Source organism: Nelumbo nucifera, chromosome 3 (assembly GCF_055504915.1).
Source record: "Nelumbo nucifera cultivar China Antique chromosome 3, China Antique-T2T, whole genome shotgun sequence".
Taxonomy (NCBI): Eukaryota; Viridiplantae; Streptophyta; class Magnoliopsida; order Proteales; family Nelumbonaceae; genus Nelumbo; species Nelumbo nucifera.
Window position 1 is genome coordinate 10,680,174 of NC_142651.1, and position 24,273 is coordinate 10,704,446.

At 43.3% G+C, this 24,273-nt stretch overlaps 2 protein-coding genes across 4 annotated transcripts; both read left to right on the top strand.

The window, feature by feature from the left end:
• The first annotated feature begins 1,772 nt into the window (after positions 1–1,772).
• LOC104595421 (alpha-dioxygenase PIOX-like) lies at positions 1,773–6,407 on the top strand. The gene is made up of 10 exons (XM_010256155.3): positions 1,773–2,004; positions 2,135–2,398; positions 3,736–3,885; positions 3,992–4,125; positions 4,280–4,493; positions 4,656–4,801; positions 4,893–5,120; positions 5,202–5,404; positions 5,539–5,782; positions 5,971–6,407. The coding sequence occupies exons 1-10, from the start codon at positions 1,885–1,887 to the stop codon at positions 6,194–6,196; spliced, it is 1,929 nt and encodes a 642-aa protein (XP_010254457.1). The 5' UTR covers positions 1,773–1,884; the 3' UTR covers positions 6,197–6,407.
• Positions 6,408–16,920: 10,513 nt separating this feature from the next.
• On the top strand, positions 16,921–24,071 carry LOC104595431 (alpha-dioxygenase PIOX-like). Of its 3 annotated transcripts, none has more exons than XM_088899609.1 (10): positions 16,921–16,998; positions 17,706–17,969; positions 19,413–19,562; positions 19,681–19,814; positions 19,960–20,173; positions 21,413–21,558; positions 21,759–21,986; positions 22,071–22,273; positions 22,346–22,589; positions 23,595–24,071. In XM_088899609.1, exons 2-10 carry the CDS (start codon positions 17,733–17,735, stop codon positions 23,818–23,820), a joined length of 1,782 nt encoding a protein of 593 aa, XP_088755735.1. In that variant the 5' UTR covers positions 16,921–16,998; positions 17,706–17,732; the 3' UTR covers positions 23,821–24,071. The 3 variants fall into 3 exon arrangements, with proteins under 3 accessions (XP_088755735.1, XP_010254466.1, XP_088755736.1); XM_010256164.3 differs by lacking the exon at positions 16,921–16,998 and adding an exon at positions 17,339–17,570; XM_088899610.1 differs by lacking the exon at positions 16,921–16,998 and adding an exon at positions 17,371–17,487.
• Positions 24,072–24,273: the final 202 nt, after the last annotated feature.

Below are 24,273 nucleotides of genomic sequence, written 5' to 3' on the forward strand. Positions count from 1 at the left end.
CATCTGTCAACTCTCCCATCTGGTTTCAGTTTCATCTTATAGACCCATTTAGAGCCAATAATAGGGCTGTTCATAAGAATGCCCAACCCGACCAAACCGACCAACCCGGACCGACCCAACCCGAGTTGGCTGGGCTTTCATCCGTACCGGTCGATTTTGGGTTGGGCACATACATAAACCGGAATCTCGGGTCGGTTTCGATTTTCTTGCATGAAAATCGAAACCATCCCGACCCGAACCGAACTAGTATTCTACTAGTTTGGTAGTTCCTACTTCCTAGTTTGAGTAGTTTCCTAATTCCTACTAGTCTTCTACTTTTAGACTTCTACTAGAACTAGAACTCTAGAAGGCTCAGTAGGCAATTACAATTAGAATTCAATTAGGTGTCCTTTTTTAGTTTTTTACCTAGATTAGAATTTAGAAGGTTTCTAAATTTTTATTTTATTGATTTACCTACCTAGATTTACCTAGTTTTTTACTCTAGAAGGCTCATTATTGACACTTGTCTTTACATGAAGAATTTATTGATTTTATTCTTTACCTGAATTAAATTTAGATTTATCTTGGACTCTTGAATATCAAATTATCAACTAATTCAGATTTTATTTGGCTTTGTACAGGAGCAAAACCGAAACCAACCCAAACCGACCAGGTCGGTTTGGCCTGTCAGTGGGTCGGTTTCGGTTCCCACCTTAGCTAACCCGACCAAGTCGGGTCGGTTGGGAAAATCCCAAGAAACCAACCCAACCCGACCCGTGAACACCCCTAGCCAATAGGTTTCTTCCCTGCAGGTAATGGCATCAAATCCCAGGTTTGGTTTGATTCTAAAGCCTCTAACTCCTTGTTCATTGCCTGCACTCTTTCTGCTTTAACACTGGCTTCTTTGTAAGATTTTGGTTCCTGAATAGTTGTAACATTTGCTAGAAATGACAAGTAATCACATGTAAACAGTGGTGAGCGAATGAAAGGAAAAGTCTGAGGGGTGTGTTTGGAACTGGTGGGTGTGGTTCTGAGTAAGTAAGTATTGGCAGCAGTTGGATCAGTAAAAGATAGATTAGTAACAAAGTCTTTCATCCAGGTTGACTTATTCCTAATCCTATCATAGTACTGTGTTTGGTTTGTTGGAGGTCTAGATCAGGTTGAAGTGGTAGCATTTCAATTGCAGGTTCAACATCTAATATTTGGTCTGATGTTGAATGGTCAATAAGTTCTAAAACCAAATCAGGAATAAGATCAGGTGCAGATGAAGGTTTAGGCTGTGAAATTGGTTCTAGAATAACAGATTCTTCAAATACATGTATGAGCAAAGACAAGAGGAAATCAACTTTTGTATTAAGATTTTAGCAAAATAGTTTGATTAAGGCACGTCTTCTTATGCAAAGATATAATTAAAGTTGAAAAACTGTATTTAGAGATCATTTGGTGGCTAGATCTTTTCGTAATGAAACGGGAAAAGATAAAAACTCGAGCTACCGTACTATTAAACAGCCAATAACCCATATAAAAAAATATGCTAAACAAAGCCTTAGTTTTTTACTTTCATGGTCTTTCTTTTGGGTGGATAGGCATTGAGGGTGGTGCTGAGACTGAGTCATCGGCTGGCGCCTACCCACACACACCACAAAAAGAAAAAAAAGCCACCCATAACAGTCATGGTCAAGGATGCATGATTTTACCCAAAAAAAAAAAAGGAAATTTAGGAAAATGCGTAGCACAAAGAAATTAAATTGCCTGCGTGGTACAAGTTGATAAAAGGCAACAAGCTTGTTCAAATTTTATAAATAGGTACAATGGGTATTTGGGTTGTGCGAGCTCTGTAATTGTAGAGATCATTTATTATTAATTAGTTTGGGCTTTGGAGATCGGAGAAGTGAAATAAGAAGAATGACTATTGTAATGGCATCTCTGAAGTCTCTCCTGGGTGCACCCTTTCATGGTTTCATCCATAAAGACTTCCATCAAGTTGTAGCTCGGATGACTCTCTTAGACAAGCTTCTCTTCTTGGTGATGACAACATTAATGAATACCTCTGCCTCTGCTCTGCTTTGTTTTGTGTCAAGAATTAAGAGTCACTAGGTTGGGGCTTAGTATTTATTACTTCTTTTTAGGTTTTCTAATTTCTTCGTGCCTGCAGGTAATACATTTCGTTGATAAGTTGGGCATATGGCATCAGCTACCGGTGTTGTTGGGTTTGATATATCTTGGAATTCGTCGTCACCTTCACCAACAGTACAACCTCCTCAATGTTGGTGTCACTCCCATTGGTGTTCGTTTTAACCCTGCTGATTACCCTTACAGAACAGCTGATGGCAGGTATAACGATCCCTTTAATGAAGGTGCAGGCAGTCAGGGCACCTTTTTTGGAAGAAACATTCCTCCTGTCGACCAGAAACACAAGGTACTAAGTTCTCCATTGTAGTGTGGTTTCAATGAATTGGGATTTGCTCCTCTGAGAGCGCACCTCTCACCAACTTTTCACAGCACCTCCCAGTCTGACTCCAGATCTGTTCCTCATAGAATGCTTCTCACATCAATCTCATAGCATATTTTGATCGTACATTAGGAGCATCTGCTTCTATACTTGTATGCTATTATTTATGGGAGATGTTTCCAATATACAGTGAGATGTGGCTGCGAGGCGAAGCAGATGCCAGCATTTGAAACATTTTCCTACGAATGATAAAACCAAGTATGGAAGAAGTTTACAATACATGGATATAAAAACGAATGTGAGGTTGGTGTGAAGTGCACTTTGTGAGGAATACATCTGGATTAGGTTCCAACTTCTGCTCTTGCTCCATTTAGTAGGATCTGACCTCATTTTTGTAGTTAGGTATATATGCATATTTTTTCTTTTGTATTTTGCACAGCTCTATATTTTACAAGTATAGATATGTGATTCATTTTTTTCATAAAAAAATATGATATATACATCATATGGATTTTAAAAATATGGGATGTCTTATTTTTAAAATTAGGGGTTTTAAAAAAAGTTATACATTTGCGTATATTAATAGATCATACATGCAAAATATACTATATTTTTTTCTCTCAAGGTAGAGAGAGCGGGACGTTTAATTTCTCTCTGATTGGTATTTCTTTCCTTTCTTTCTCTCAACCCATTTGATCCTTTTTATGCCATATTTAATAGTTTGAAGACTTTCGGGTTCATTCAGTCTTCTTTTTGTGCTCACATGATTCATTCGCCTAACAATCATCTTATTTGTTCACATTTCACAGTAGCTTGCATTTTTCATTTTAATGCACAGCTTATGATCTAAGTTTAAACAGAAGTAGAATGGAGTAGAGGTAGTGATGAAAGAATTTACTTTATTTAGAGATACCAAGCTTGTTAATTTAGACAAGAATTAATTCAGTAAAGGTTAGGTTTTGTCCAATTACACTCTTTTTTTCAGTTTCTCTTCTAAAAATAAAAGTTAACGGAGGGTTAACTTTGTTCGACATTCGTTAGGAGGTTGGACAGACAAGGGACAGGTGACAATCCGCACTCCAAATTTCATTTGCAATACAAACCAACGAAGCCATGCATACTTATGTCCTAAATACGTGTATTTACTAATTACACGCTATGATATTGATATTTAATTCTATTCCTGGTTTACGTCTTTACTTATCTCTGCAGATTGTCACATTTATATATATTTATATGAGAGAGAGTGAGAGAGTCCTAATTCAACATGTCATGTTGTGTGATATGGCATTGTATTGTCGTAGCTAAAGCGACCGGAGCCGGCGGTGGTGGCCACCAAACTTCTGGCCCGGAGAAATTTCAAAGATACAGGAAAGCAATTCAACATGATCGCTGCATCTTGGATACAGTTCATGATACATGATTGGATCGACCACTTGGAGGATACCAACCAGGTCTCAAATTAATTAATTAATGCTAGCTCCACCACCAAGTACCAAGTAATTAACTTGATCGGATCATGTACGTCGCTGATGAGGATGAACATATATTCAATTGCAGATAGAACTTACTGCACCTAGCGAAGTAGCGAGTCAGTGCCCACTCAAATCGTTCAAGTTGTACAAGACCAAGGAGGTCCCAACTGGTTTTTATGAGATAAAGAGCGGGCATCTCAACATTCGAACACCTTGGTGGTAAGTTTTGCTTTCATGCACGTTCAGTACTGCTTAAAACCCTAGCTGCAGCTTCTTCAATTTTTCTCTTCTCATGCTTAAATACTAATTAATCTCAGTCTCACGCTTGTGATGGATCATGAATTAATTAATGTGATGAACATGCATGGTGCAGGGATGGAAGTGCTATATATGGGAGCAATGCCGAGAGGTTGAGAAAAGTGAGGACCTTCAAAGACGGTAAGCTCAAGATATCGGATGATGGTCTTCTCCTTCATGATGAAGATGGAATTGCCGTCTCAGGAGACGTCAGGAACAGTTGGGCTGGCGTCTCCGCTCTGCAGGCCCTATTCGTCAAGGAACACAATGCCGTCTGTGATGTTCTTAAGGTATAAGTAGTTGTTGCTTACTGACATTGACTGAACTCTCAAAATGGTTGGGGCTGCAGTTGAAAATTAATAACTTTAAGTTAATCTGACTGCTTTCTTCTTCTTCATCTATTCTAGCTATGAGAGAGCATTAATTTGGAAAACTTAATTATGACGTTTCAGAAGGAATATCCAGAGTTAGACGACGAAGATCTGTATCGCTATGCAAGGCTAGTTACTTCAGCCGTGATTGCCAAGGTCCACACCATTGACTGGACAGTTGAGCTCCTAAAAACTGATACGTTGTTGGCAGGAATGCGTGCCAATTGGTGAGAAAAAGATGCTGCTTCTTCCATTAAGATTGTATAAACATTTAACTAATTTCATTATATTGCATGGTTTTACTTGTCTCCTCCTTAGGTATGGGTTGCTAGGAAAGAAATTCAAGGATACATTTGGGCACGTAGGAGGAGGCACCTTGGGAGGTCTGGTGGGTATGAAGAAGCCAGAGAATCATGGTGTCCCTTATTCTTTGACAGAGGAGTTCACTAGTGTTTACAGGATGCATGCCCTTCTACCCGATGACCTTCTCCTTAGGGATATCTCTGTTGCTCCAGGACCCAGCAAATCACCACCACTGCTTAAAAGGTCTCTCTCTCTCTCTCTCTGCTATTGGCTTTAACTTTGTCTGAACATTATTAAATGATGGGACACAAATTAATTAAACAGGATTCCTATGGCCAAGCTGGTAGGCCTCAAGGGAGAAGAAACATTATCAGAGATTGGATTCATAAGACAAATGGTTTCAATGGGACACCAAGCATGTGGTGCCCTTGAGCTCTGGAACTACCCTCTGTGGTTGAGGGATCTAATTCCACAGGACAAGGATGGGAAGGAAAGGCCAGACCATGTCGATATGCCTGCACTTGAAGGTAAACCACAAGCGCTCATCATCTGAACCCTTAATTAATTGGCTTATATAATGTGGACCCATCTTTATGATTTGGGAACTAATGCAACAATTTGAACGAATCTAATTGAATTTTTTGATTGATTGATGGCACAGTTTATAGGGATAGGGAAAGGAATGTTGCCAGATACAACGAATTCCGTCGAAGCTTGCTATTGATACCCATCTCCAAATGGGAGGATCTGACGGACGATGTGGAAGCAATTCAAACACTGCGACAAGTGTATGGGGATGACGTTGAGGAGCTTGATCTAATTGTGGGTCTCATGGCTGAAAAGAAGATCAAGGGATTTGCCATTAGTGAAACAGCATTCATCATATTCCTTTTGATGGCATCCAGGTATAAATAAACGGTTACGTTTAAAGACAACGGCCCATTGAATTAAATGGGTCGGCTTAACCCAACCGGGTCTTGCTAATTCATTTCATTTGAGAGTTCATTAATCCCTAAAAAGAAGTTAATGCATGATGCATGTATAGAAAGTAATTAATTAATGAAGAATTTGGTTGTATGTGAATGGAGTGTAGGAGGTTGGAAGCGGATCGGTTCTTCACAAGCAATTATAATGAGGAGACATACACAAGGAAGGGGCTGGAATGGGTAAACAGAACTGAGAGCTTGAGGGATGTTATCAACCGCCATTACCCAGAGATGACAAAGAAATGGATGAACTCCACCAGTGCCTTCTCCGTCTGGGACTCACCTCCCCAACCTCACAATGTCATCCCCCTCTATCTTCGTGTTCCCCATTAGTGAACCAGCTTTAAGTAGTACAGTTTAATGCACTCTTCTATATCCATCCATGAAACAAGAGGAAAGATGTAGCATTATAATAGTAGGGTAATAAGCTACGCCTTTTGTATGAATACTTTGTTTGTGTGTGTGTGTGAATTAAGGGCAAAGAAGGGAGTATGTGTACGTCGTTTCTTTTTATTAATTAAGACAACTCCATTGATTAATTAAATTAAGATGGCTATTGGCGCCAAGGACCACCGCCATCTAGCTATTTGGTTGGCATATATCTAAGATATAGATGAGGTAGTGGCCGATGGATGATTCATAAATTGAATGTGATAAGGCTTAAGGCCCACCGGTGTTGGTAGTCATCCAGCTCTTTCAAAAGTCCTGAACGATGGAGGTGGGGATCAGAGACCACCTCGCTGGCCATCTCAATCAAATTCGCACAATGATAATGATATCATTGTGCGAATGATATCAAGTGATAATGATATCAAACACAACCTTAATTTAATTGTCACTTTAAAACCGGTTGCAAAGGAACCAGGCCAACCAAGGTATGATTTTGAACAAGAACAGCAACTATTATACCAATAACGAAACCAGTCCTACAAAGTAAAATAGCTAATTAAGTATTAGATTGGGGTATTTTTATAATATATATGCTTGGTTTGGGTCTTGATTGGTCCACAACGACCAAAACCTGATTATTATAATCAGGACACATATTACTGAGTCAGTACCTTTTTAGTTGGGTACGGCTTGTGGGTGGTGGTTATCATATGTCGCATGTGCCATGAAATTAATTAAAGACGTTGTTTGGCGTTACATATGATGGCCCACTTAATTCAAAGGTGGGTGGTGAACTGGTGATGATCCTCAATTCAGGTTACTTACATACACTGATACACGCTACAAAATCGGGCTGGAGTAGTTATTGATAGTCCACCTGTATCCTTTAATAATTTTTGCTGGTAGCATTAATTAATATATATATATATATATAATTTGTGGTAGGTAACTTAGCTTTATCTTGTATGATTACAGAGGTGTCACAATCATACAGCCTCACTTTGAATGTGGAGGATGGATAAAAGTATATTAAAAGCAGTGATTTTCCTTTTTCTTTTACTACAGAGGTGTCAGCATTTTATTGGGTACGTTGTAGTCATTTGAGTATTGTGCCAGTTATCTAATTATCCAAAGTTGGTCTAGCTGCCGGTGGAGTGCTATAATTTCAGAGCCATGTTGATGCCCCCATGGTTACATATATGTAGCCCCATTTCATTGCACCTGAAACGAAATGCTGATATTTTATGGTGTTTGGTTCCACTCGCTATATGAATCAGTGTTTTATAAAATCAGACTGGACCGGATGGTTGGATCGGAAAAATCCGGAATTGATCATCAGACCGGTTTTGTTTCATGTTAAAATCGTTTTTTCATCAAAATTTGTTGATTTGGTCAGTGAATCGTTGATCCGTCGACTTGGACAACGAGTTTTGTCTGTTTTTTTGTTAGAGTGGGTTGTCTATTCAGACCGGACAATTGGATCATTTGACCTGGGAAACTGATGTTGCACAATCCGGCCGATCTTAGCTGTCAACGATCTTGCCTCTGAACTGAGTAGCAGGGACCTGAAACGGAGGGAGAAGAGAAGCTCCGAGGAGAACCCGGCGTAAGGGCTCCGAAGCTCAAGTTAGAGTCTTTCAAAGGCAAGATAGACCAGATAGCGCAAAAGTTAGCATACCTCGTTCTTGTGGGGTCGGAGCCTTTTATAACCACCTCGCGCACTCACTTCCAGGTTTCTGTCAGATCGGGCATGATTATTTCTGAGCTCCCGCCAGTTCGGATGTCACTTCCTCTGGCCGGACAGAACCGCCACTGCTCCTTTTGTTGGAGCCGTCTCTGCGGCTAGTAACGACGATGGCAGGTGGCGGTAGCAAGAGGCCGTTTGAAGTGCGGCTGTCAGGCGTCAGATCCCAAATCAGTCAGGTGTGCCGCCCTCGGATATGGACGTCCTTGGTGTCAGGTACGTTTGGTCAGCCTGGGGTTTCGGAAGCGAAGTGCTGGAGTGGCGAGCGAGATGTCTTGAGCTTGGTTTGGGGAGTGTTCCGAACTGCCATGTGTCAGCTCGGGTCACAGCTTTGCGAGGCTCGGGACCCGAGGTAGTTCGTGCTCCTTGCAGGGAGCTCGGGTTCTCAGTAGGGAGCTCGGGTTCTTAATAGGGAGCTCGGACTCTTAATAGGGAGCCCGCTCTTCTCGGACTCCCAGTAGGGAGCTCGGACTCTTGGTAGGGAGCTCGGGCTCTTAGTAGAGCGGTCTGGAGTTCGGGCTCGGTAGTGAGCTTGGACTTCGTTACCTCTGGTGCTCGTTTTGGGCGCTCCGCTGTCCCGAGTTGTTTGCTTTTGCCACGTGTCGGGTGATTGCGAGGTCGGGCACCATGACCTTGCGGAGAACCAGGTCGCCGACGCGGAAGTTCCTCTTCTTTACTCGCGCGTTATAATACCGAGCTACCTTTTGTTGGTAGGCCGCAGTTCGGATGTGCGCGAAGTCCCTCACTTCGTCCAGTAGGTCGAGGTTGGTGCGTAACTCGCCCTCGTTTGTCTATTCGTCGTATGCTTCTAGTCGCAGCGTAGGTACTTCGATTTCCGCCGGGATCACCGCCTCGGTGCCGTAGGTGAGGTTAAAGGGGGTCTCTCCGGTGGCGGCTTTTTCCGTGGTTCGGTGAGCCCATAGAACACTTGGTAGTTCGTCTGCCCACAAACCTTTGGCTCGGTCTAATCGTGCTTTCAGTCCGCGGAGGATGGCTCTATTCATTACTTCTGTTTGGCCATTTGCCTGCGGGTGTGCGACCGACGTGAAGTTCTGACTAATCCCCATACTTTGGCACCATTCTTGGAACTTTATATCTTCGAACTGTTTGCCGTTGTCGGAGATCAGTACCCGAGGTAGCCCGAAGCGACATACAATGTTCTTCCAAAAGTTCTGTATGTTTCGGGCTGTAACTATTGCCAGGGGTTCAGCTTCTATCCACTTTGTGAAGTAATCTACTGCCACCACTAGGAATTTTCTCCTGCCTGTCGCTGGTGGGAATGGCCCCAGGAGGTCGATGCCCCATTGGGCGAAGGGCCATGGGCTGGTGAGGTATTTGAGGTCGGCAGCGGGCTGATGATGGATGTTGGCATGCTTCTGACACTTGTCGCATTTTCTGACGAGCTCGATTGTCTCTTTCTTCATCGTTGGCCAGTAGTATCCTTGTCAAAGTGCTTTTTGGCGAGGGCTCTGCCCCCCAGGTGTCCGCCGCACAAGCCTTCATGAGTGTTGCGGAGTACCAATCCGGCTTCGGCCGGGCGCAAGCATCGCAGGTAGGGGAGCGTGTAGGATCGTCGGTACAACCGTTCGTCTATCATGACGTATTTGGCTGCCTGGCGCTGCACCCTCTTGGCTGCGTTGCGGTCCGCGGGGAGGGTTCCGTCTAGCAGGAAGCTCACGAGTGGGTCGATCCAGCTCGGCTCTGCTTCAGTGACGGGAGCGACCTCTTCTGCCCCACCGAGAATGCTGGGCCGAGGTAAGTCCTCTACGTACACGGTTCTCATGGCGTTGTGGCTCGTGCTGGCTAGTCGGGATAGGGCGTCGGCCTCAGTGTTCTCTGACCTCGGGATTTGCTTGATGAAGTGTGACTGGAAGTTGAGCAGGGCCTCCTTTACTTTTGCCAAATACGCAATCATTGTGAGCTCGCGCGCTTCGTATTCGCTTGTAACTTGGTTGACCACGAGCTAGGAATCACTGCAGATAACCATGTGCTTTGCTCCAACCTTGTGCGGTAGGTTTAGCCCGACTATCAGTGCCTCGTACTCCGCCTCGTTGTTGGATGCCGCGAACTCAAAGCGTAGTGCGTATTCCAGCTTTGTTCCGCTCGGGCCGCGTAGCACTATTCCAGCCCCGCTGCCTTGTTGGTTCGAGGAGTCATCTACATGAAGGATCCAGGGCTCCTCATCCCAATTCACGCTTGGTCGAACCAGGAGGGATGCTACACTGGCTGCTACTTCACGGGGTTCGGACTCGTTTGGCTTGGGAGCTCCGAGCTCGCCCGAACTGGGGATCTCGGGCTCGACCGGCTCAGGGGCTTCGAGGCTAAACGTGCATTCTGCGATAAAATCTGCCAAGGCTTGGGCCTTAATGGCAGTTCTTGGCTTGTACTGGAGATCGTACTCACTGAGTTCGATGACCCACTTCGTCAGTCGGCCGGAAACCTCGGGTTTGAGTAAAACTTGTCTCAGAGGTTTGTCGGTCAGGACGATGACGGTGTGAGCCTGAAAGTACGGGCGGAGTTTCCGTGCTGCTATCACCAGTGCGTACGCTAGCTTTTCTATCTGCGGGTACCTTGTCTCTGCTCCCTGCAGGATTTTACTAACATAATATATGGGTCGTTGGACCCGGTCTGCTTCCTTTACTAGTACCGAACTGACCACCTCGTCGCTAGCCGAGAGGTACAGTTCTAAGACTTCGCCTTCCTCGGGCCGAGCTAAGGTTGGCACACTGGCGAGGTAACCTTTTAGCTCGTCAAACGCGAGCTGGCAGTCTTGGGTCCACTCGAACCCTTTGCCTTTGATTGCTTTGAAGAAGGGTGGCAGCGATCTGCCGACTTGGACATGAAGCGGATTAGAGCGGCTATGCGGCCGTTTAGCCTCTGAACTTCTTTTACTTTCCGAGGCGGTCTCATATCTAGAACGGCTTTTATCTTGTCCGGGTTGGCCTCGATACCGCGCCAATTGACAACGTAGCCTAGGAATTTGCCCGAGGTGACGCCAAAGACGCATTTGTTGGGGTTCAATTTTATGCTAAACGGACGCAGGATTTGGAAGACAGAGTCCAAGTCTTTTATTAGTTCTTGTGAAAACCATGTCTTGACGACCATGTCGTCTACATAACACTCTATCTTTGTGCCAATCAGGGGCCGAAACAACCTATTTACAAGTCTTTGGAAGGTCGCCCCGGCATTTTTTAACCCGAAGGGCATGACCTTGTAACAGTACAGACCGAACTCGGTTATGAAGCTGGTTTTTTCCTCGTCGGACTGGTCCATCCGGATTTGGTTGTAGCCTGAGTAGGCATCCAAGAAGCTTAGCAACTCATGTCCCGAGGTCGCGTCCACTAGGCGGTCGATCCTAGGAAGGGGGAAGCAGTCTTTCGGGCAAGCTCGGTTCAGGTCGGTGTAGTCGACGCACATGCGCCACTTGCCGTTCGTCTTTTTCACCAGCACAGGGTTGGCCACCCAGCTCGGGTAATGGACTTCCCTTATGAAGTCTGCCTCGATGAGCTTCTCGACTTCCTCGTCGACCGCCTTCCAGCGCTCTGGGGCTAAGTTCCGTTTCTTCTGTCTAACGGGTCTGACTAAAGGGTCAGTGTTAAGTTTGTGAGTTATAAGGCCAGGGTCAATACCGGGCATATCGGTCGCGGACCATGCAAAAATATCTAAATTTTGAAGTAACTAACTTACCAGTTCGGTTCGCAGGGGTTCTTCAACAGAAGCACCGATCTGGAGTGTGCTAGCTGGGTCCCTAGGCGAGGTTGGGATCACGACTGTTTCCTCTGTGGGCGAGGCTCGTTCTTCGCCTTGTTCCGTGGGCCGCTCCAGATCGAGGTCGCCGGATGCCTTGGTCTTTCCCTTTAGGGCGGCAACGTAGCACTTGCGGGACTCGAGCTGGTCGCCCCGCGCTACCCCCACACCGAAGTCCGTAGGGAACTTCATGGCCAAATAGTAGGTGGAGACCACCGCCCGCAGGATATGCGTGATTGGCCGCCCTATTATGGCATTGTATGGGGAGGGAGTCGCGACCACCAGGAAGTCGTGGTTGAGTCTGACCGCGCAAGGCCACGTGCCGACTTCCACAGGTACTGTTATTTTTCCGAGGGGCCTGACTTCCTCTCCGCTGAAGCCCACCAGGGGAGTATTTGCGGGCTTTAGTTCGCTCCTCGGCAGCTGTAGTCGATCAAACGCCGATTTGAAGAGGATGTCCGCCGAGCTGCCCGAATCTACGAGTACGCGCCTAACCTCGAAGTCGCCGATCCTTAGTTTAATGACAAGCGCGTCATCGTGAGGGTAGCGAACTCCTCGCGCGTCGTCTTCTGTGAAGAGGATTGGCTCTTCGGTCTTTGGCCTTTTCGGAGGGTTCCGCTCCTCGAGGACCGCTTCGCGAACTGAAGTCCGGGCTGCCGCCGATGTACACCCCGCTACCACCGAACCTCCCACAATTACATGGATGGTTCCCCGAATTGGCCTCTCTGCCGGAGGCTGTCGCTGCATCGGTTCGGCAGGCCTGCTGCCTGTTTCGGGGGCTTCCTTTTCATGCTCGCCTGGCCAATCCGCTTTATTGCTATTATTGTTGTGCTGTACAAAGTTTCTTAAGTATCCGCGACGGATGAGCCCCTCTATTTCGTCCCGGAGGTTATTGCACTGCTCGGTACTGTGACCATGGTCCCTATGGAAACTACAATACGAATTCTTGTTTCTTTCGTTCGGATTTCCCTTTAGGCGAGGTGGCCATTTCACGTACGGGGCATCCTTGATCGTCATTAAGATCTCGGTCCGCCTTGTGTTCAGTGGCGTGTAATCCGTCCGAACTGGTAGGGGAGCTCGGAACGACTGGTTCGGTTTTGGGTCCCGGGCTGGGTTTTTTCGATCGGCTGAGTTAGAGGGCTCGCCATCCCTCTTTCTTTTCTCGTTTTCGCCCTCGGTTCGTTGGTTGATTTCCTCCTCCATCCTCATGAACTTGTCCGCGAGCTTGAGGAACTCGGCCACGGTCGCGAGCTGGTTAGCTACCATGTGCCATTTGAACTCTTTGTGCGTCACCCCTCTTTTTGCTGCGGCGAGCTGCACCGCGGGGTCTAACCACGATATCTGTAAGCATGCTTCATTGAATCGTTTGATGTAGCCCCGTATGGGTTCTCCTTCCCTTTGGACTACCCCGAAGATGCTTTCCTCTGCTCTGGGGCACCGTTTGCTAGTGACAAAGTGTGCAGTGAAGACCTGCACGAACTGAGCCCAACACTTTATCGACCCGGGATCCAGGTTCCTGTACCAAGTGCGGGCTACCCCCTTGAGGGTGGTGGTGAAAGCCACGCACATGCATGATTCGCTGGCTCTGGCGAGGTGCATTTGGGACTGGAAAGCGTCAACGTGGTCGTTGGGGTCGAAGGACCCGTCATACTTGTCTAGAGGTGGGAGCTTGAAATCTCTGGGCAAAGGGACTGCCAGGAGTTCTGACGCGAGGGGGGAAGAAACTGAGAGAATCGGGGCAACTCCTACCTCGTCCGAGTTCATCTCGCCTTTGCCTCTGAGCTCTGACAGGACGCGGGTGGCGGTTCGTCGACCTCGACGGCGCCTTCGCTGCTGAGTGGGCCTTGTACTGGCGCTGTTGGCCTCCGTGTTGCCGAGCTCGATGGGCCCGAAGTGCTGGTAGTCCGCTGCTGCCAGTGCGCCGAATCGGTTTTCCACGAGTGGGAACTCCGGTTTGGAGCCCCGGGGTGCCAATCTCGCGGGCGAGGTTCCCGACCCGCCTGCGAGCTGCGAGGCGGGGATGTCTTTTCTTTCCCTTCGGCCTGGGGACGAGGCCTGACTGTTTGGGGGGTTCTGGGGCCTGGAGGCCTTTCCTTGGTGGGGGCGCCCATCCTGCGGAGAGGCCTTGACCGGCTTCGGAGCAGGGTGGCGAGGTGGAAGTAGTGGTTGGTTCGGTGGCAGTTGGGGGAACTGCTGTTGATAGTGATACTGGGAGAGGTTGTGCAACACTTGGTGCTGGTGAAGCTGGTGTTGCTGGAATTGTTGCATCTGGGCTTGCATTGCCCGCATGCATTGCATCAGGTCGTCCAACCGATTTTGGCTAGCTGCCAGGGGGACGGTTGTTGGTTCAGTGAAGGTAGTCTCGATGGGGAGAGGAAGGGGGATGTTCGTGGCAGGAAGGTTTACAGGCGCCACTGCTTGCGGCGTATTCAGATTGGGAATTCCGTCCACCGAGAGGGGGATGGTGAACTGCCCAACACACACCACGGGAACTTGAGGCTGTTCCCCGGTGGTGTTTGTCTCTGTGTCGCGTCCGGTGTTGCTGGAAGAGGCCATGAGTGTTGAGTTTTTCAAAGAAGAAGAAAGGGGTATGAGAGTTTTGGAGGGAGGCCTTTTGAAGCGTTCCCACAGACGGTGCCAATTGATGATGCACAATCCGGCCGATCTTAGCTGTCAACGATCTTGCCTCTGAATTGAGTAGCAGGGACCTGAAACGGAGGGAGAAGAGAAGCTCCGGGGAGAATTCGGCGTAAGGGCTCCGAAGCTCAAGTTAGAGTCTTTCAAAGGCAAGATAGACCAGATAGCGCAAAAGTTAGCATACCTCGTTCTTGTGGGGTTGGAGCCTTTTATAACCACCTCGCACACTCACTTCCAGGCTTCTGTCAGATCGGGCATGATTATTTCTGAGCTCCCGCCAGTTCGGATGTCACTTCCTCTGGCCGGACAGAACCGCCACTGCTCCTTTTGTTGGAGCCGTCTCTGCGGCTAGTAACGACGGTGGCAGGTGGCGGTAGTAGGAGGCCGTTTGAAGTGCGGCTGTCAGGCGTCGGATCCCAAATCAGTCAGGTGTGCCGCCCTCGGATACGAACGTCCTTGGTGTCAGGTACGTTTGGTCAGCCTGGTGTTTCGGAAGCGAAGTGCTGGAGTGGCGAGCGAGATGTCTTGAGCTCGGTTTGGGGAGTGTTCCGAACTGCCATGGGTCAGCTCGGGTCACAGCTTTGCGAGGCTCGGGACCCGAGGTAGTTCGTGCTCCTTGCAGGGAGCTCGGGTTCTTAATAGGGAGCTCGGACTCTTAATAGGGAGCTCTCTCTTAATAGGGAGCTCGGACTCTCGGTAGGGAGCTCGGGCTCTTAGTAGAGCGGTCTGGAGTTCGGGCTCGGTAGTGAGCTTGGACTTCGTTACCTCTGGTGCTCGTTTTGGGCGCTCCGCTGTCCCGAATTGTTTGCTTTTGCCACGTGTCGAGTGATTGCGAGGTCGGGCCAAATTTCCCTTTATCAGAAACCTTGATATGAATTATGAAAAGGGCTTAGTACATTATGAGAAGAAGACCATCATTATAGATCTAGGTGAAATAATAGCGGATATATAGTACTCTTGAATTTTGTTTTAACTTTTAACTCCAAGCCCATGAATTATTCATTTTCTTCCTTCACAATATATATTAATTGTGAAATACCAATGAATCAGTTTTTATGTAAAAATAAAAAAAAAATAATATACATAAAATTCATTTCAGATCTGGAGTCCTAAATGGACAATATATTTCAAAGGGTAAATTACTGAAACCTCCCCCAAAGTTAGGTAATTGCAATCATCTCCCCTAAGCTTTTTGACGCAATTGCAAGTAGACCCCCTCTATTAGAATCCTCTAAGCTTTAACAAGAGGCACGAAATGTCCAAAATACCTATATAATTACTACCGGTGTTGCTTTCTATATAAAAAACAATACAAACTTTATAAACAACAAAAAAAGAGAGAATCTAAAGTTGCAACTTTACCTTTGAGATTTGAGCGATTGATATGAAGAGAAAATTTAAAAAATAAACATTTTGATAAAAAAAAAACTGTGGGTGTTTTAGACATTTCCATGCCTCTTTTCATAGGATTCTAACAAAGGGGGTCAGCTTGCAACTATGTCAAAAAAATTTGGAAAAGTGATTGCAATTAGCACACTTTAGGGGAGACTTCAACAACAACCAAAAACTTCAGGGGTAGAAATTTAACCTACTTCAAATTTAAAACCTTGTATTATGCCACCTCCCAAATAGCAGTCTTATCGAAAGCAAACATGTTGATTGTAAAAGGGCAAAAATAGATCACATACCATGGTTGAACAAAAGAATCCGACTGACTCTTGATTTTTATATAAAACTCCTAAATTTTAAGCCCTAATCTTATATCTTAAATTTCCACTGAGAAATGCATTTGATCGGATACAATTCCTCCGATCAGATAGGAGACAATAATTCTTTGCAAACATGTTGATTGCAAAACGAATATTATAGGAAGACAACCTCCCACAAAACAATAATGAGATTTGACTTTTTTATTTATTTGTAAGAAGTAAAATGATGTTGTACAGGGATATAACTTGGACAGGCTCGGATTGGGCTCGTATCAAAATTTGAGTGGACCTGGCCCTAAAGGCTTAAGTCCAGAACAATGTAAAATGCTAACTAGGGCCAACTCGATTTGCCCCACTAATGTTATCCCCACCTTATATGAAAGAGAAATGTACCTAAGAGAAAGGCTTAATTGTTTGGGAGTGAGGTAAGAAACCAAGATAGTGTGGACCTCACTTTTGTATAAGAAAAAATTGAGATAAGACTGTAGGAGGAAGGTGGTGCAAACTTTGCATCCATTTTTGGAATACAAAATTTGCAAATAGAAAGAAAAAAAATTTGGATGGAATGGCAGTAGTGGCAATTTCAAAGCATTTAATTTAATATATAATTATCACATTGCTGACTGAAGAGAGTCCCTTTTTCTTGATGTTTGCTTCCTTTTTCCGGGTTCGGGGTTGTTCATCAGCTAAAGAATCTGGGTGGAATGGCAGTATTGGCCACAGGAATTCTGGCTCGGAGTCATAGATATATACGAGAGAGCAATTCAATATGATACGTACAGCAGCGTCTTGTTATATAAAATATGGGTAGAACTTAATTTATTTATACTATTAGTACAAGTTGAGTTTATCTTTGGCTTCTGTCTTTAATGGAGAATTCAGATGAAGCTGACACACAAGAATACTGAGTAAGCACTCAGAAAATTTTATGATTCATGTCCCATAAAGTACCCTCAGATTACCCTTGAAATGATTTAAACAAAATTTTAAATATTAATGAGTGCCTATTGAATGTGTTCATAATGACTGGATCCGGTCTCTCTTAATGTTTTGAATTAACGAATACTTAATTTTGAGCGTCAATTAGAGAGAAAAATTCATGCATTTAATATATTGTTGGTTAATTACTGTTCCATAGTATTTTTTTTTATATACTTTTTAAATACAATTTTGTCTTAAATTCCTGATTAGATCCCATATCAACACTATATATATATTTTTTTAATTTTTGAGGGATGCCAAGTGACCATCAAATTAACTTGCACAAATTTTTTTATATAAGTAGATATCATTCATTGGGTTCTGTGAGCTTTGTAGAGATCGCTTATCCTTAGTCTGGACTTTGGAGAAGTGAAGAACAATGTCGATTGTCATGGCATCTCTGAAGGTTATCCTGGGTGCGCCCTTTAATGGTCTCATCCATAAAGACTTCCAACAAGTTGTAGCTAGGATGACTCTCATAGACAAGCTTCTTTTCTTGGTAGCTAGCTAGAAACATCAATTCCTGCATATGCTTTCTTTTATATATTGTCAACAATCAAGAATAACTAGCTAGGGTTTCATCTTCTTGCTTTTTCTGTTTCTTAATTATTTCTCTCTTTATCCATGACTGCAGATAATACATTCCATTGACAAATTGGGCATGTGGCATCAGTTACCAGTGTTCTTGGGTTTGATATATCTTGGAATTCGTCGGCACCTTCACCAACAGTACAACCTCTTCAATGTCGGTGTCACTTCCGTTGGTGTTCGTTTTAACCCTGCTGATTATCCTTACAGAACAGCCGATGGCAGGTACAACGATCCCTTTAATGAAGTTGCAGGCAGTGAGGGCACCTTCTTCGGAAGAAACATTCCCCCTGTCAACCAGAGACTCAAGGTACTGGTACACTTCATTCCTTTTGTATACATGGAAATTTTTTGTGATAATGTGGTTCCGAAAATCAATCAAACATTACATACACAAAAAGATCAGGTTTTTGTTGGCGTTCATAGATTACTCGACTTTTGCAGTCTTTTTCCAGGAAAGCTCTTGACCGCCGGGACAGCTCTAACAAACCGCCGGCAGAGATTCATTTTTGTGTTTATTATATGTTTTTTTTTTTTTATGCCCAGCGGAGCCATCTTATCTGTTATATATAACATATGATTATGACATTTAATTAAGCTAACTATTTTTCTGAAAAGAGATGCTGCCAACAGTTTAACACAACTGCTGCCCTGACCCCTGAATTTTTGTTTGGCCTTTTGTTGCTTTTACCCTCTTTGCTTCCCCTTTTACCTCATTTTTTGAGTAATTTAACACCTTGCTATCTTCCTGAAAAACGTATGTGCTCGGTCTTCTCAATGAGATCTTCACTTGATGACTTGATTTTTTTTTTCTCCTAAAAAGTAAAAAAGAAGAAAGAAATATTACCAATTTGTAGAATTTGACCAAAAAGTAGAAGAGAAATGAATGAGATGAAGCATTTATATATACCAAAGAAATGATTGCAACATTTAACACATTTCTTTTTTAGTCGTGCAACCATGGGCCGGGCTCACTTATTAATTAAGGACTATAGCCTGGGCCCGGCCCGGATCCATGCCCCAAATGCAAGGAAGGGCGGGCCTAAACCAAACCGGTGGTACTAGTTTTTTCAATTTTTTATAAAAAACTGAAAAACTAAAAAATTGAACTGAACTGAGAAAATCAAACCGCAAAATGTGGTTAATCGAATCGATCGGTTTGGGATTTTTGAAAAATCGAAGGACTGGTTCGGTTTTTGGTTAACCTACAAAAAAATCGATGGTTAACTGAACTGACAGGTATATATATTTTTAATATATGTCACATATTTTCTATGTATTATATATTCATTATATATAAATGTATACTTATATTATATTTATAATGATTTATTTATAAATATATTATATACATTATATTTTTCAAATATTTATAATATATTATATATCATTTATTATTTATTATATAATATTATACATATATTTGTACAATATATATTATAAATATAAAAAACCGAAAAACCGAAGAACTAAATCGGTCAAAAACCAAAACCGATGAACTGGTTAACCGGTGGTATCGATTCGATTTCGATTTGGAGAATTGGAAAAACCGATACCATCGGTTCGGTTTACAAAAAAATGCTAACCAAACCATAGACACTCCTAATTACCACTCTCTCTTCGCACTTTTTTTTTTTTTTCTTTTTCCTTTACAAAGGCAATTTTATCCAAAAAGAACATTTTTTTTCCCACTTTCTGACTCTGTTCATAATTAACATGTCTTGTTGTGTGATATGGCATTGTGTTGTCGTAGCTAGAGCAACCGGAGCCGGCGGCGGTGGCCACCAAACTTCTGGCCCGGAGAAATTTCAAAGATACAGGAAAGCAATTGAACATGATCGCTGCATCTTGGATACAGTTCATGATACATGATTGGATCGATCACTTGGAGGATACCAAGCAGGTTAATTTCAAATTAATTAATTAATGCTAGCTCCACCACCAACTAATTAACTTGAGATGATGTATGTCGCTGATGATGATGAATTGAATATATATGTTGTGCGTTTGCACTTTTGCAGATAGAACTGACTGCACCTAGTGAAGTAGCGAGTCAGTGCCCACTCAAATCGTTCAAGTTCTACAAGACCAAGGAGGTCCCGACTGGTTTTTATGAGATAAAGAGTGGGTCTCTGAACACTCGAACACCTTGGTGGTAAGTTTTGCTTTCACGCACGTACGATGACTTAAAACCCTGCTTCTAGCTAGTTGTCTCTTCTTTCTCAAGCTAGCTTAAATAATTAAGCTCATCATGGTTTGTGATCGATACATGGATCATGGATGGAACATCTATCGTCAAGGGATGGGAGTGCTGTATATGGGAGCAATCCCGAGAAGTTGGGAAAAACGAGGACCTTCAAAGATGGGAAGCTCAAGATATCGGATGATGGTCTTCTCCTTCACGATGAAGATGGAATTGCCGTCTCAGGAGATATCAGGAACAGTTGGGCTGGCGTCTCCGCTCTGCAAGCCCTATTCGTCAAGGAACACAATGCCGTCTGTGATGCTCTTATGGTAATATTCAGAACGTACTCACTTGCTTAATTGGTACATACATGGTAGACCGGTAGTGTTATTGTGGTTGTGGATAGGAGATCCAGACTCAGTGTTGTTACGACTGAAACAGTGTTTTAGATAATGCTTTCTTAGTTTCAGATCACGTCTTAAAAATTGAGAAAATGTGGTTTAGAGCAATGCTAAATTCAATATTTTATAAGAAAACAACATGCTACTGTCAATGGTACAATGATGTGACATCATTTTGGAGGTTGGATAATATACATCAGTGTTGAAAACATTATTACCATCACTCGTACCAATTAAAACCAACTCCACATCCCCAGCATCGTTTTTATGAGAAAGTCGTACAATGTTCCCAGCACCGATGCCAAACACTAAACTTACCTGGTGTTTGGAATTATGCCATTTGCTTGAAAAATGGCATCACATCAGCACTCTGTAAAATCTGTGTTTTTTCATACATCTGATGTGTGTGTATTTTTTCTTTTTTTGAAAAACGTTTTTTAAGATCATACCTTGAAAACCTGGAAATGTGTGGTTGGAGAAAATAGCTCTTTTTTGGTGTTTTTTTACTGCTATGCTGATATGGCAACACCTATGTGGCAGCAGTAATAATGGTTCAAAATAGAAAAAAAAAGTTTTCTGAAATAAAGAAAAATAACATGTTAATGCATCATCATTTTCTCAAAAAAAAAAAAACACCTCTCAGGCATTGATTCCTAACATGTCATTAATGAATTATTGCTTTAACTTTTACTGATGAAATGATTAAGTATGTTGTGAACTACTTATTAGCTGCTTGTGCAGGTTGGATTGATTGCTATAACCCAATGCCGGTTGGGACAACAGTAGAAAATAAATAACCCTAATTTAGATGGTGTTTTGTTTTATTGCCATTTATCCGAACAACTGGTGCCAATTCTGTGTTATATAGGCTTTTTTTTTTAATGGAATTTGAAATATTGTTTGATTAAACCGTTTATTAAAAAAATGTTTTTCTCGAATTGTATAAGAGCGAGCCATCTGTTGGAGGGAAATATCTTTTTGATGTTTGCGCAAATGCGAAGGCATTTTTTTGATGTCTAGCTATAAAAAATCTTATAAAATAAAGGCAATGAAACCAAATAGCCCCTTAATTAATCTGATTATGCTTTCTTCTTCATCTTATTTAATTCTAATTTGTATATATTCAATGAGAGAAAGCATTAATTTGTAAAACACGTGATGTTTCAGAAGGAATATCCAGAGTTAGATGACGAGGATCTGTATCGCCATGCAAGGCTAGTTACTTCAGCCGTGATTGCCAAGGTCCACACCATTGATTGGACAGTTGAGCTCCTGAAAACTGATACATTGTTGGCAAAAATGCGTGCCAATTGGTGAGAAAAAAAAAACAACAATTAGCATTGCAAAGCTTCCCATTTTCCACTATGAATAACTGGTAAAATTAAAGTCTAATTCACATCATGAGCACCCGGTGCAACTGACAACAGCAAAAGACGCTACTCTTTCCATTCAAATTATAATTATATATGTAAACATATTTAATTAATTACAATGGTTTTTCACTTTTTCTTAGGTATGGGTTGCTAGGAAAGAAATTCAAGGATACATTTGGGCATGTAGGAGGAGACATCTTGGGAGGTCTGGTGGGTATGAAGAAGCCGGAGAATCATGGTGTCCCTTATTGTTTGACTGAGGAGTTCACTAGTGTTTGCAGGATGCATGCGCTTCTACCTGATGACCTTCACCTTAGGGATATCTCTGTTGCTCCGGGACCCAACAAGGCGCCTCCAGTGCTTTTAAGGTCTCTCTCTCTCTCTCTCTGATTATGAATGATCACCGCTTTGGCTTTGAGTTAATATTAAATGATCGATGGGACACCAAACAGGATACCTATGACCAATCTGATAGGCCACAAGGGAGAAGAAGCATTATCCCGGATTGGATTCATAAGACAAATGGTTTCAATGGGACACCAGGCATGTGGTGCCCTTGAGCTCTGGAACTACCCTCTGTGGTTGAGGGATCTAATTCCACAGGACAAGGATGGGAAAGAAAGGCCGGATCATGTTGACATGCCTGCACTTGAAGGTAAACCACAAGCTGATCTCAACCGTTCATTGCCCTATATAATGCTGAAATTAATATTGATTAATCCCACAGTTTACAGGGATAGGGAGAGGAAAGTTGCCAGATACAACGAATTCCGTCGGAGCTTGCTATTGATACCCATCTCCAAATGGGAGGATCTGACGGACGATATGGAAGCAATTCAAACACTGCGACAAGTGTATGGAGATGACGTTGAGGAGCTTGATCTCATTGTGGGTCTCATGGCTGAAAAGAAGATTAAGGGATTTGCCATTAGTGAGACAGCCTTCACCATATTCTTTATGATGGCATCCAGGTAATTAAACTCTCCTCCAATAATCAACTTGTTTAAAGACAACGTACGGCCCATCCTTTGAATTAAATGGGTTGGATTAACCCAACTGGGTCTGAATGCAATCCAATGTACCACTGGATACTCTACTACGTGAGGTCTCAAGTCTCAAATCTCAATCCAGGATGACGGTGACTTTTTGGAAGGATGGCCTGATGCTGATGGCCCAGTCGTGTTAACCGGGGTAGGTTTGCCCAGTACTCATACGTGGTACTTAGACCTTGATCCAAATGCCACGCCCACGCAAACCCATATTTAAATGGGTTGGATCAGATAAGTCCGAGTGGGGCTTTGTGTTAGTTTATACGTTTACCCAAAAAAAATGTTTGACCTAATGCATATCTGATTATCTACAGACTGCTACCCAACAATCTAGCCCAGCCCATTTCCATCCGTCATTAATTGGCTTTTTTTTTTAGAAAAAAAAAAAAAAAGCCATTGGCTGATTCAACCCATTTCCAACCAACCAGTTACATGAAATGGATCAGGTAGAAATGCCACCCCTAGGTCAAAAAGACTGTTGTGAGATCCGAGTTAAATGGGGCATGTTGTTGTAAATTAAAATGGGCTGCCTGCCTAATATCAGGATTATGAATTGAACTAAGGTTCTATTCAAAACATTTGGGGCTTATCAATTCAATTGCTTGAGAAAGTGTTTGGTAGCCTAAAAAATGTATGCATTGAATTGGTATGGGCATTTATGCTAGATACAATTGTCACTTCATGGTCGTACCTATATTTAATACTAAAACAATGGCCTATTTTATCAAATATTTGTATGGGTAAACCCCAGAAAACATCAATTAATGCAACCTCAACTTGTCAAATAATCTTGGCATTTTCTATTGTTTGATTTTCTTGATAATTCATTTGAGAGTTCATTAATCCCTAAAAAGAAGTTAATGCATGATGCATGTATAGAAAGTAATTAATTAATGAAGAATTTGGTTGTATGTGAATGGAGTGTAGGAGGTTGGAAGCGGATCGGTTCTTCACAAGCAATTATAATGAGGAGACGTACACAAGGAAGGGGCTGGAATGGGTAAACAAAACTGAAAGCTTGAGAGATGTTATCAACCGCCATTACCCAGAGATGACAAAGAAGTGGATGAACTCCGCCAGTGCCTTCTCCGTCTGGGACTCACCTCCCCAACCTCACAATGTCATCCCCCTCTATCTTCGTGTTCCCCATTAGTGAACCAGCTTTATTTAATTTAATTTATTGCACTCTTATACCATCCGATCGTGGAGTCTATCCATGCATCCATGAAAACAAGAGGAATGCTGCTAGCATTATGATAATAGTTAGTACTTACTAGCTACTTAGTAGGGTAATAAATAAACTAAGCGTCTTTTGTTTGTGACCCACCTGTGTCTGTGTCTGTGTCTGTGTCTGTGTGTTATTCACTTATTTGTGAAGGTGAAAGAAGGGGCACTTTATACGTATACGAGTTTCGATCTTTTGAATTTATTAAGAAAACTCCATTGATTTGCTTTGATTTATGGTCAGCCTCCTTCACTATTAAGCTGCTAAGAGGTGGTGGTGGTGGTTGTTCATAAATTGAATGTGACAAGGCCAACCGACGCACTCGGTAGGCCCACCTGAAGCTGAAGATAGTAATACTGTAATAACATAGCAGTGAAATTC